The following is a 13,058-nucleotide window of genomic DNA, read 5'->3' on the forward strand; positions in this document are numbered from 1 at the left end:
GTGTGTGCATGCATATGCATGTTTTAACATCTTTGAAACTGAAATACATCCTAGGGTTAATCGCATGTCTTAATGGCAGCATATCTTCTTTCTTAAAAACATGTAAAATAATGGTGTATCTTAAAGTTGATATTGCCCTAGATTCAATGAGTATGATATCTGGATGTGAATAAGAAATCCAGAATTCAAAGGTAAAGTTTTAAACTTGGGTGACTGGAAGAACTCTTATTCCTAATAAAGAAGGAAGGGTGTTTGTTTCTTTGACCCCTGGATAGGAGTCTAACCAAATCTTCCATTTGAGAAATGACCCATGGACAATGTTGCAGCTCACTGACTTTCCCCATCTGAACTAATGAATAATTAAAAATAAGAGGAAGTACTTATTAATGACAACTTTAATATGAACATGTGTTTGACCCTCAAGAAACATTCATAACTTAAAAGGGAAGAGCGGGTTGCCATGGAGAGGAGTACATGATGCTTAGGGACGGATGGCATGCAGTTTCTGGATCCGGCTGATGCTCAAATACATCAAGGCAACTGATAACCTTAGTCATTTGAACAATCGGTACTTCTTCAAATACTGGTTCACTTCTTCCTTGGGGTAGGGACGAAGCGCAATGCAAGTGGCGATATTCTCAGGCTGCTCCAGCCAAAGCACGTGGTCAATGTTCTTCTGCTGCAGAGTCTCAGCCAGCTCCTTTAGGGTGCTTTCATCTGCAGCCTACCAGGAGCAGAGCACAGGACACAGACTGAATGGCCCATTTAGGAAGTGTCGGAAGGTAATGAATAAAAGTGTGGAGGGGGTTCCTCTTGACTCAAAGTGGAGGAACAGCTCTCTCAATGAAGGAGCTGTAGAGCACGTCTCCAGAAGCATCAGCTTCACCGCCCCATTTGCATTCACTCTCTGTAGGACCTTAGATAGGCGGCCTGTGGGTAGGAGAGGGAGAGGCGTAATCTGCCCACTTCTAAAATGGAGATGATTTTTCTCTTCCCTCTTGAGATGCTGTATGCATTGTCCATAATTGTGCTCTCTACATTTTCTACTTCTCTTATGGCTGGTGCCCATGCAGCTGTCCCAATCCTTCAGCCAGCTCTGACTTAATTAAGAGTTGAGTAGGAAAGGATTTCTAACAACACATCACCTCCATCTCCATCCTTCCCTCCCGCCCAATCCCACCCAAACCTGAAGGGTTTTCCTTCTGCTGGGAGAGTTCCCGCTTGTTAGCTCAGCGGGCTCGGCAGGCAAACCATTCTCTCACATCCTTCTCCCACTGTTTCTCCTCATCCTTATCACCATGCTGACTGCCATTAACGAGAAGTATTGAAGCTAGCACTCAGAAAATAATGATAATTAGTGTGTTATTTGGCATAGGTATTCTTTTTTTTTTGCCTAGAAAGGCAGAAGCCACTAAGATAACTAGAGCTATGTCTTATCAAATTAGAGGATGCTGAGATTGTCACTCTTTATCTAGAGCCCTCTGGGCACAGCCATGCTGGAGAACTCATGGACTTCCCCTCCCCGCTCCCGCTCCTTCTTCAGCACCAAACTCTCGCTCTGCCCCTGATTGGGGGGTGTGTGGGGTGTGTGGGGTGTGTGTGTGTGTGTGTGTGTGTGAGTGATTGGGGGTGTGGTGTGTGTGTGTGTGTGTGTGGTAAGTAGGCTCCACACCCAGTATGGAGCTCAACTCGGGGCCAAACTCACGACCCCGAGATCAAGACCTGAGCTGAGATCAAGAGTCAGACACTTAACCAACCGAGCCACCCAGGGGCCCCAGGGATTGGACTGTGGGATCTTTGAGGAGTTAATGTGACTTAGCTGGTACTTTCTTTCCCCTTTGTAAAACAGGGATGATAACGCTTCTTAGCAGCAGTGACGATTCAATGACATTAGGCTCAGACTAGTGCCTGGCACATAGTAAGTACCCAATAAGTGGAGTTAGCCTTGGCATGGTCTTATATTTTATTGGTCTTTATGGCTACAGCACCACCTTAATTTAATCAGGAGTGACTCTTTGATCCCCTTCTTGAGTTACGGCTAACAGCTAGGAATCATCAGATGTCTTTCAGACTTAGGGGTCTCACCTAATCTCTGTGGGCTTCAGACCTCTTATCTGAGAAAAGGGGTAAATAAATATACTATCTGCCTGAACGTGAGGGAGGGGGGATATCTGAACCAGATGATTTTTTGAGCCCTTCTTCCTATAAAAAGAGTATAAATAAAAAGCTATTTGCTTCTTTTCTGTCTACTCAGATTCTCAAAACATTTCGCCACAGGTTATTGCCTGATGTTTTACTACCCAACAGAAGTTTTTCTCTTGACAGAGAATCTGCTTGTGCCAGCTAGCCATAAGGGTATTACCCCACTCCAGGATTCTAGTGTGTTTAAAATAAATTTTATAGTATAAAGTAAAATATACACTTAATGTAGAAAACTAGAAAGAATAGAGAAGCATTAGGAACTAACCAAAATCCCACCACGTGCTTAATATTTGGATTTATTTCCTTAGTTTTTCCTTCCAAAATCTGAATCATTTTGTATAGAATACAGTTCAGTTAGCATCACATAATGAGCACTCTTCCAGGCCAACTAAATATGCTCCAAAACCATGATTTATGCTAGCTTTATAATAGCACATTTTATAGGCATAAAATGAACCAATCGCTAGTGTTGGAAATTTAGTAATTTCCACATTTTTTACTATTATAAAGTGCTCCTATGAATATTCTTGTACTATACAATGCTCTTTGGTGCATCTGATTATCTTCCTAGGATACATTTCCAGCAGCAGAACTGACGAACTGACAAAGGGAAAAGGTAAGGGTAAGATCTGTTTGGCCATCTGCAAAAAGAACCTGACCTCTTATTTTACACCGGTGGTGTCTGCTATTTATGATGCTAGGTTCAACTTATATTAGGTACACATTTACTTTAAAATAATTAGGCGTCATATTCCGGTAATGCTTCAGTTTTACTTCACTTGCAATAGGGAACCCCGTGTTCTTATCCCTTCCGAATCGGTTTTTCGGGGAGGGAGCGGGACAGTACCTTTGGGCGTCGCAATTAAAGGCCGACCCAGTGCACAGGTAGAAGGGCAGGGCCTGGTTCCACCGGCCTCCACCCTTACAGGCACCTCCTAAGAGCGACGCGGGTGAGAGCGGACGGGTGCGGGAGGCATTAATAACCCGCCCAACGTCCGCTCTTCACACAGCCAGACCCCGTCCAACCAAGGCAAGGCTCCGGGAGCAATAGCGGAAGCCCCTGAGCCCTTTCCAAAAGCTTAGATGTAAACGACTCCTCCCCACTACCGCCGTACCCACGCTACGAAGTTAAATCTGGGCCTCGATACCACACCCACTTCCGGTCTCGACGCCTCGGCACCCCCTCCCCTCCGCCGGATGCCTCACCTCGAGGACCACCTTGCGCATGCGCCCCAGGTCTTGGAGGTAAGCGGCCGTGTGCGGGTGGTCGCGGTGAATGTGCAAGGCCGAGGTGGCTGCATGGCAGGCCTGCGCTACCAGTGCGCCCGCTGGCCAGGAGAATGGAGCCTGCGATAGATCCTTTCGTAACACCAAGTATTGGACTAAGATCTGCGGCTCCGCGCCAGAAACCGCCATCTTCCGGGCCCACCGAAAGGCCACACCTACTCCCCGGGGCATGCCGGGATGAGGGAGGGGCTCTGAGCGCAGCCATGTTTTTGTACGGTGGGGGCGCAAAGCACCCTGGGTCCGATTGGTTTGATTTTTTTTTTTTTTTGAAGGCTTGGACGGCGGGAACTCTCATCCTCGTCCTGGGTGAGCGAGAGGAGCGGAGGTAAGGGGAACATAAGACCCGGTGACGGAGGGTCGGTGACCAGAGTGGAAGGCTGAACGGCCTCTTACAAAGCCGTGTTCTGGGGCGCGCTCAGGGGCAGGTAGACGGGGACACCGCCAGCCGGGACCGGGGAACGGGAGGGGCGGGTCAGGGTGTCCGGGGGCCGGCGGTGCGTGCCTGAGTTGTGCGCGTCCTGCCGTGAATAGGTGTGACTTTCTTGCCTTTTTACTTTTACCAGCAAGGAAATCTGGGTCCCTATTGCCGCTTTGCTGCCCAACTTCATAGGAGGGCCTGTGGAAGTCTGAGGATGGAGTGGGCGAATGACGGCAAGTCCAAAGGAGGTATTCACAGGGTCGCCTTTTTTCCCTTATTACTGCTGCCACGATGACGCCTAGTTAAACGAGCCCTTTCCTCCTCTGACGGATGTGTGACCTCGCCTGTTTGGGAGCATTGTGGTGAAAGGAACCAACTGCAGACTGAAAGGGACAGGCAGCTAAGATCATTCATTGCACAAGGAAATTACTTCAAACATTTCTAGGCTCCGGCCCCTTTTTAAACCGATAGGTCGCGTTCATAATATGCCCAGTGTTTATATTCAGAGCTACAGTTCTAGCCAGTGAGGTCTCTTTCCAGGATTTTTTGGGGTCACTTAGGCATTACACTTGTGGAAGGGTCGGTGCCAAGCAGTGACTTTGGTGTTGGTTAGACCTAGGTTTGAGTCTTGGCTCTGCCATTAGAAATATCGTGGCCTTAGGCAAGTTATTTTACCTTTCTCTGCCTTAATTTCTTCATCTGGAAAGTGGAGGCAAAGAATAGCCTTAAGGTGGTGGTTGTGGAGATTAGATAAGTATTTAAGTCTCTTCAAGCACATGCTTTAATTCTTTACATGGTTTGCAAGTAAAGCATGTAGCACAAGTGTCTTAATATGTAGGAAATGTTCAGCAAATGCCTTATTGTTAGACTTGATTGGCATTTTGAAACTGTGACCTTTCCTGTATTGGTCCTTAATCTCTTGAGAAATGAGATTTGCCTCTGAATTTCTGTCCAACCATGAACTTGTTTTCCTTTCTAATACCCAGTCTTATTGGTAGGCAGTTCCCTCTAGTGTGTATCTTTATAGTCCTGTGTGAATAATACTTTTCAGAGCTTCAAAGTACTTAATTTAAGTCTCTCTGGATTTCTAAATTAGTGCATTAGCACTTTGGGAAAACATGTATAAAAGCTAATTTAAAAAATAATTCTACATTTAAAAAAAAAGTTTCTGAGGGTCTGAATTTGGTGACCCCGTTTTCCCGAGTCCTTATTATCATGGGTAACTGAGATGAGTTATATTCAGAAAATGCTCTCTTTGGACAGTGTCCTGGTCAGGGACTGCTTGTACATTAGTGCTGAGCCTATGAGGTTGCTTATCATGGATTTCTGTTGTCACCTCCTCTGGTTTTATAAATTGTAGCCAATGTCTAACATGTTAGCTGACCAAAGTTCTGAAAAAAGAGTCACCCTCTGTCCCCCCTGAAATGCTCCCTGTTGCCAGAGTTAGAAATCCCTGGCTTCTTGTGAAATTGCCTTTTTACTTTCCTCAGGTGTTTTAGCTCACTTGGAAAGACTAGAGATTCAAGTGAATAGATCCCGTAAAAACTTAGAAGATCCGCAGAGAGCACAGGCAGTTGAAAGCGCTCTTGGGACCAAGATTCATAAACTGAGATGTCTGCGAGATGAGCTGAGAGCTGAAGTGAAGCAGCGTCAAGCCAGAGTGAGTGCAAGGGTGACCTTAGCAGGTTTTCCCGGAGTGAAAAGAGCAAGCATGATCTGGGAATTAGCAAATTTGTATACTGGGTTTCACCTGTGATCTTACTGGATTGATTGCAGCCCTTGACCTCTCAAGTGATCAGTGCTGTAGAATCAACTAATACTAGTATGAACCAATAATTGTCAGACATTACTGATAGGCCAGGCAGGTTCTTTGTAATAGTCTCTTAGCCCGAACTCAGAGACATGAGACTGTTACTTCAATCTCAGCCTGACTTGAGTCATTGGCACTTTTGTCATTAGCGCCATCTTTCCCTTACCCACGCTTGAAACCACACAGTGAACTTTAATTCTTCCCTCTTTTCAGTTTTCTCTCAAGCCCGGGGTCAATCAGCAAGACATGTCAAATTTTCCTTTAGATTGTCTTTGTACTTCAAGTATTTGGATGCCAGGATTACTGCAGTAGTCTGCTAGTTGTTTCTCTTTCTGTACATCTACTTCTCCAATAACTCCTGCACGGCCAAGAAAATGCTTCATAAAACACTACGTCATTGAACTTCATGTAAATGTAAAAAGTATAAACTCTTTCATGTCTGACTTTTTTTTGCTGAATGTTCTGTCTGTGAGAGTCATCCAAACTGGTGCATATAGTGGTCATTCTTTTTTATTGCTGTATGGTAATTTCATTTTATGAATAGTCCACAATTTACTTACTAAATTATACTGTTGGTGACATTTGGGTTGTTTGGGTTGTTTCACTTTGGGGCTGTGAAACTCTTGTTCCTGTCTTTTGATGTAAAAATATGTACTTTTCTATTGGGTGTATACCTTGTAGAATTGCTAGGTCACAGGGTAGGTATATTATCGTTAGTAAATACTGCCAAATAGTATCTGGAAGTGATTATACCAATTTTACATTTCCAGCACCAGTGTATGAGATTTCCATTGTTTTGCATCTTTACCAGTGCTTGATATTGTCAGTTTAAAAAATTTGTCACTCGGGTGGGAGTGTCATAGTATCTCATGGTGGAATAATTTGCAATTGCCTTACAACTAATGCTGTTAAGTACTTGTATTGGGTACTTGAAAGTCTTCTGTTGTGAAATAAGCTTTTCAAGAAGGCTTCTGCAAAAAGTTTATTGCATTGTCTATCTCTTACTGAATTGTAGAATCTTTATATATTTTGGGTATGAATTCTTTGTTTGGGATATGTATTATGAATTTTCTCTTAGCCTGTGGCTTGCCTTTTCACTCTCTAATGGTATCTTGTGATGAAAAGAAAGTCTTCATTTAAATGAAGTTTGATTTAGGAATCTAACTTTTTACTTACTGCTCTTGTTTTCTTTTAATAAATTTTTGCCTAACTTAAGATGATGATGTTCTGTGGTATCTTCTAAAAGCTCTATTGTACTTTTTACTTTCAGAATTACAGTCCATCTGGAATTGATTTTTGTGTATGGTATGAAATAGAGGTCATATTTTTTTTGTTTTTCCATATGGATACCCACTGCATCCAGTACCACTTTCTGAAGTCCATTCTTTTCCCATTGTATTGTAATGGATCTTTGGGTCCACTGTGGGCCTGTTTCTGACTTCTGTTCCATTGGTCTGTCTTTGTCCTAGTCATTTACTGCTAAGTGTTGACACCTGTCATATATGTCGTCGTCTTCAGAATTATCTTGGGCTCTTCTTGGCCCCTTGAATTTTACATAAATTTGGGAATCAGCCGTCAGTTTCCAGAAACAAACCTATAGATTTGATTGGGATTGCATTGAATCTATACACATAATTTGGGGAGTATTGAAGTATTTTCAGTATTGCATCTTCCAGGCAGTGTACATGATCTGTCTTTCCATTTATTTAGTTCTTCAATTTCTCTCAGCAGTGTATATAGTTTTATGTGTAGAGGGCTTAAATCATTCATTATATTTATCTTTATGTATTTGATTTTTCCTGATATTACTGTATATGGCAGGGGTCAGCAAACTTTTCCTCTGTAAGGCCAGATCATCAGTATATTAGGCTTTGTGAGCCAGATGGTCTCTGTGGCCGCTACTCAGCTCTGCTGTTGTATTGTGAAGCAGCACAAACAACATGTAAATTAATGGGTGTGTTCCAGTAAAACCTTATCTACAAAAATAAGTGTAGAGTTAGGTTTGACCCACAAGCCTTATCTTGGTGAACCCTGATACATGGTATTATTTTTTAGAAATTTGATTTTCAAATTGTCATGTAGAAATATATTTGATTTTTGTATATTGACTTTATATATCACAACTTTGCTAAATCCACATTAATTCTGTTTATCTCTATTCTTTTGGGATTTCTACATTTGGAATCGTGTCATATGCATACAATAACAGTTTTACTTCTTTTCAATCCTTGTAGCTTGTTTTTCTTGCCTTATTTTATTAGCTGAGATCTTCAGTATATTGTTGAGTAGAAATAGTCTTAGGGTCAACCTGTTTGCTCTAAATTTTGTATAGATACTCTTAGCAGATTAAGGAAATACTCTTCTATGTCTAGTTTGCTAGAGTTTTAATTGTGATCAGGTATTGAATTTTACTAAATGTTTTTACTGCATAAATTAAGGTGGTCATCTGGCTTTTCTTCTTTGATTAATGTAGTGATACATATTGATTGGTGTTTGAGTGATAATGACTTACATTATTTTACAGGTTAAAGCATCTACTGTCAATGTAGAACCTGACCAAACACTGGAAATCAGTGAGCAAGAAGTTGTGGAAAGAAGAAAGGAAAATGTGAAAGCCATTCTGCAGGCATATCGTTTTACAGGTATAATTTATTTTCTGACCTGTTCCAGTCTGAGTCTCTTGTCTCTAGTGAGTTGGTTTGCTAGATATATTATTAGTCCTGGACTTATTTCATGAACATGGGTTTTTGCCTTCCTCAGCATACACACACAGAGCTGGCATACTATTTGTAGGCATCTTGACCTACAAAATTGGCCTCTTTTTGCAGAAGATTGATTGGTGGCCGGCTTAGATTATTCATTTTAGCTATTCAGTGTGTTTCAGAAATTGTACTAGAACTGCCTTTGCTTCTGGCTGGCTTGATGCCACTGGTCAAATAGTTTGAACCCATTAAGTCTCTGTTTCCCCATTAAAAGGGATTTATCCTGCCCATTATCTATGGCATAGAGGATTGTGGAAGGAAATGGACTATTGTACATTAATTGACACTCAGAGGAAAGTAAGAGGTAAAATGAAAATTTCAAAATCTCTTCTTCGATAATTTGGTATTAGGATGTTTTATTTTTTCCACCAACCATCTTCTGTGGTTTTAACAACTCAAATTCAAAGTGAGCCAGAGTGAGAAGAGTCTATGATGTTCCTTCAACACACGTTTGAACACATACTGTATGTACGAGGCAGTGCTGAAGCGAATGGCATACGCAGCTGAAGAACATACTCCCTTTGCTGACGTGTGTTGAGAGGTTTCATCTTGTTTGCTTCAGGGCTCAGTGGGAAACTGACCAGCCGAGGGGTCTGTGTCTGCATCAGCACTGCTTTTGAAGGAAATCTGCTGGATTCCTATTTTATCGACCTTGTCATACAAAAGCCACTTCGGATACATCACCATTCAATTCCAGTCTTCATTCCCCTAGAGGAGATATCTGCAAAATACTTACAGACTAATATTCAGCACTTCCTGTTCTGTCTTTGTGAATACCTAAACGCTTATGCTGGGAGGAAGTACCAGGCAGATCGACTTCAGGTATTTTGTCTGGGATTTTTTTTTTTTTATAGATTTTATTTATTTATTTGACAGAAAACACAAGCAGGGGGACCGGCAGAGGGAGAAGCAGACTTCCTGCTGAGCAGGGAGCCCGATGTGGGGCTCGATCCCAGGATGCTGGGATCAAGACCTGAGCCGAAGGCAGACACTTTACTGCCTGAGCCACCCAGGCGCCTCTGTCTGGGATCTTATATAGCATATTTTATGAGCCCAGAATAGGCTTAAAAAGGGAAAAGGGGGGGTGGGCAGGCAAGTTTTCTTTTGTATTTTAAAATGTTTTCTACTTCTGAGCCAGAAGTTTGACCATTATCCTTCTGATGCATGTTTCTTATTTATATACAAGCTATTTTCCACCTTCTTCCCCTGTTGAAACTCTGGATGCTGTTGAAGCATGGATACTGGTTAAGGGATTATTTACTCCTTGATGGTGGTCCTCAGGCTTTTATACTTGACCCTTTCTTCTCTTCACAAAGTAGTACAGTCACATCTCATTTTATTGTACTTCTCTTTATTGTGCTTCGCAGATACTGTGTTTTTTTCTACAGATTGAAGGTTTGTGGCAACTCTGTGTTAAGCAAGTGCCATTTTTCCAACAGTATTTGCTCACTTTGTGTCTCTGTGTCACATTTTGGTAATTCTTGGAATATTACCAAATTTTTCATTATTTGTTATTGTGATCTGATTATTGATTATGACTCACTAAAAGTTCAAATGATGGTTAGCATTTTTTAGCAAAATATTTTTTTAGCAATAAAGTATTTTTAAATTAAAACATGTACATCAGTGTTTTAGACATAATGTTATTGCATACTTAATAGACTGCAGTGTAGCGTAACATAACTGTCCTGGGAAACCAAAAAATTCATTTGACTCTATTGCAGTGGTCTGGAACTGAACCCACAGTATCTCCAATGTATGCTTGTGTAGTTTCTATGCTTTTAATTCACAGGGATTTATAGAGTACCTACTGTGTGCCAAGTGCCTTGCTAAACCTTAGGTATAGAAGCAAAGCAGAAGAATACATAGGGGAATACGATCTATCTGTCTAAACTCTGGCCTACCTTTTTGGGGTTGCAATGGAGCTAGGGTTGGGCTAAAACAAATTTTTTTAAGTAGACGGGAAATGAATGCAGGTAAGGAATATGTGACTTTTATAAGCTTGGTGTCCTTTTCCCCCCCGCCCCGCCCCCATGCGTTTAGAACACCTCTGAAGCTCTTGGTTGTCAGTTAGACTGACACGAGAGTGCAGACACAAAGCATCTTAGCCAGCTCTACCAAGACAGTGCATCTCCCTCATGCCCCGGCCATTTATTTAGTGCTTTCCTCAGGCCTTTCTAGGATGCCGCCAACTCTTAGTTATAATCTTATAAATCTTTATCATTAGTCCTTTTTACAGGCTTTTCTCTGCCCTTTATTTCTCTGAAATTTGATTCACAGGCCCTGTTTTTGTAGATGTGTTTGAAGTGTCACAACCACTCGCTGCCTTTGGAACTGTAATCATCATATATTTGGTGTCTGTTTTGATCCCCACCCTCCTCAGAGTGACTTTGCAGCCTTTCTGGCTGGGCCCTTGCGGAGAAACTCACTGTGCAACTTGCTGTCGTTTACTTACAAAGTGGAGCCACAGGGCCAGTCGTTCCCATTTTGTGCCAGGCTGCTGTATAAGGACCTCACGACAGCCCTGCCAACTGACGTCACCGTTACGTACCAGGGTGAGGACGGGTGCCTTGACGGAGAAATGATAATGTGCTCTGTGTGATTCAGGTTGAATGAGACAGGGTAAAATAGGTAGACTGTATCAGTGGGACCTCCAGAGACCCATTCTTCTGTTAATCTACTAGAAATTTACTCAGTAAAATACAAAGAATATTTTCCTTCTACCATTTTTCCTCTCCTCTTTGTAAGTAGTAAACATAATTACCCTAGTTCCCACCTCCTTTGCTCCATCTGACTCTGCCAGTGTTCCTTCAGTCGATGATTTGTTGTCATTGGAGACCCCTCTTGAGGAGAGACAGCTAATGAGGCTGAGTCGTAGGGTCACTTGTAGTGAAGAGAGGCAAAAGACTCATTTCAGTAAGAAGCCAATTAGACAAATAAGTATACACTTAGCTCTCTAGAGCCTCTTCTGTATACGGGAGTTTTTTAGGACTGGCTGAGAGAGATCGTGTTATTGTTTTAGTTAAATGTACCATAATAATGTGACATGGGCAATAATGAAAAATAGGATCAAATATATTTAGGAGGTGGAAGTTTTGAAGCTACCACAGATTTCACACCATAGGTTTTAGACTTCTGGGCAGAGTGTGTTCGGGTCTCGAAATTTCACTGGTCCAGTAAAGGGCAGTCTCAGCTCCAGACCAGAAAAAAAAAAAAAGAAAGGTTACATGGGTCCAGAACATCAGTGATCTGGGTTCTGATTCCCCCAGTTGCACGAAATGAGATTGATATAATCTGTTTTAGGAATGGATGCATTATCCCCTGCCTGGGAAGAACAGCGAGCATCCCATGAAAATCTGTTTTTTTCAAAGCCCCTACATCAAGTGTTTACTTCATTTGCAAGAAAAGGAGAAAAGTTGGATATGAGCCCGGTCTCCTAGAATATTTTCATTGGGAATACGTCAGAAGTGAGTAAAATAATTCTATGCACAGTCCCAGGCTAGGTCCTGGCAACTGAATACTGTTGAAAGGCTCAGACCCCTTGCCTGGGGCCCGTCCTTGCAGTGAGAACGGTCACATACCTCATCAGGGTGGTAAGGGGCAAGTCTGGACAGTTGAGGTATTGATTTGATCATATGTTTTAGCTGAAAATCAGAAGGGATGATGGGGCAGAAGGCATTTTGTGAAAGAGGGAGTATGTACCTTTTAACGAAAGAGTATTCCTGATTTTTATGAAGGCTTTAAGTAATTCTGCCTCATTTTCCTGAGACTTTTGAAAAGAAAGTTCTTAGAACACTCCAGGTTCCTGATATGACAGGAATAACACGGTTAAGGAAAGTGTGTTTGATCTTCAGTTTGAAGCAGTATGTTCTAGGTTACGGTTTTATAAAGAATACAGTGTAAGTACTGTGGATAATCAGGCTCTGTGTAGCTAATACTTTGTTTTCTAAACATGTTTGTAGAGAGTTGAATGTATTAAGTCAGCTATAAAAAAGCATGATCAGAAGTCTACTCAAACTCAGTGGTTGTAAAGGGCAGCAGATCCCCCCTCATCTCACTGCTGCAGGCCCTCAGCCACAGTTCCGCAGCTGTCTCCCCCCATCTCCTGGTCTTAGTAGTGGGTCATTTCTCCTTATATTATAACCCTGGTCTCAGCCTTGCTGACAGCGCTCTGTTATAGGGATGGTGCCCAGATGTGAAAGCCTGTGTCTGGTGGGTCCAGCTATCTCAGTGCCTGTCCCTGCTTTGCCCAGTCACAAATAGGAGTCCTTCCTGCCCTGGGCCCAGAGCTGCATCCGGGCCCTAACACAGTCAGTCACTTCCTGGACCGGATGACCCAACCTACATGTGTGGGCACCCAGGGAACAGATAGAGTCCACTTGTACCACCATTTAGAAGAAAGCTTGAGAATAATCAGACGTCTTAGTTCAGGCCCTTGCCTTGCAGGCACGTGGTAAGGATGCGTGGTGTGAGTTAGCAGAGTACCGAACCGAAGTTTCACAATGAGCACATTCAAGTTGAATAAAGCTTTTAATAAAACAGTCTTGTTCTTTATCAATACCTGTAAATTCTCTTTTAA

At 42.4% G+C, this 13,058-nt stretch overlaps 2 protein-coding genes across 2 annotated transcripts; one reads left to right on the forward strand and one right to left on the reverse strand.

The window, feature by feature from the left end:
• Positions 1-380: 380 nt before the first annotated feature.
• Positions 381-3,660, reverse strand: PTRHD1 (peptidyl-tRNA hydrolase domain containing 1). The gene is made up of 2 exons (XM_021697590.2): positions 3,409-3,660; positions 381-724 (listed from the first exon to the last, which is right to left on the reverse strand). The coding sequence occupies exons 1-2, from the start codon at positions 3,658-3,660 to the stop codon at positions 554-556; spliced, it is 423 nt and encodes a 140-aa protein (XP_021553265.1). The 3' UTR covers positions 381-553.
• On the forward strand, positions 3,436-11,933 carry CENPO (centromere protein O). The gene is made up of 8 exons (XM_044918831.1): positions 3,436-3,447; positions 3,762-3,814; positions 4,053-4,155; positions 5,398-5,567; positions 8,242-8,359; positions 9,042-9,301; positions 10,863-11,034; positions 11,783-11,933. The coding sequence occupies exons 3-8, from the start codon at positions 4,122-4,124 to the stop codon at positions 11,917-11,919; spliced, it is 891 nt and encodes a 296-aa protein (XP_044774766.1). The 5' UTR covers positions 3,436-3,447; positions 3,762-3,814; positions 4,053-4,121; the 3' UTR covers positions 11,920-11,933.
• Positions 11,934-13,058: the final 1,125 nt, after the last annotated feature.

Source organism: Neomonachus schauinslandi, chromosome 10 (genome assembly GCF_002201575.2).
Source record: "Neomonachus schauinslandi chromosome 10, ASM220157v2, whole genome shotgun sequence".
NCBI lineage: Eukaryota > Metazoa > Chordata > Mammalia > Carnivora > Phocidae > Neomonachus > Neomonachus schauinslandi.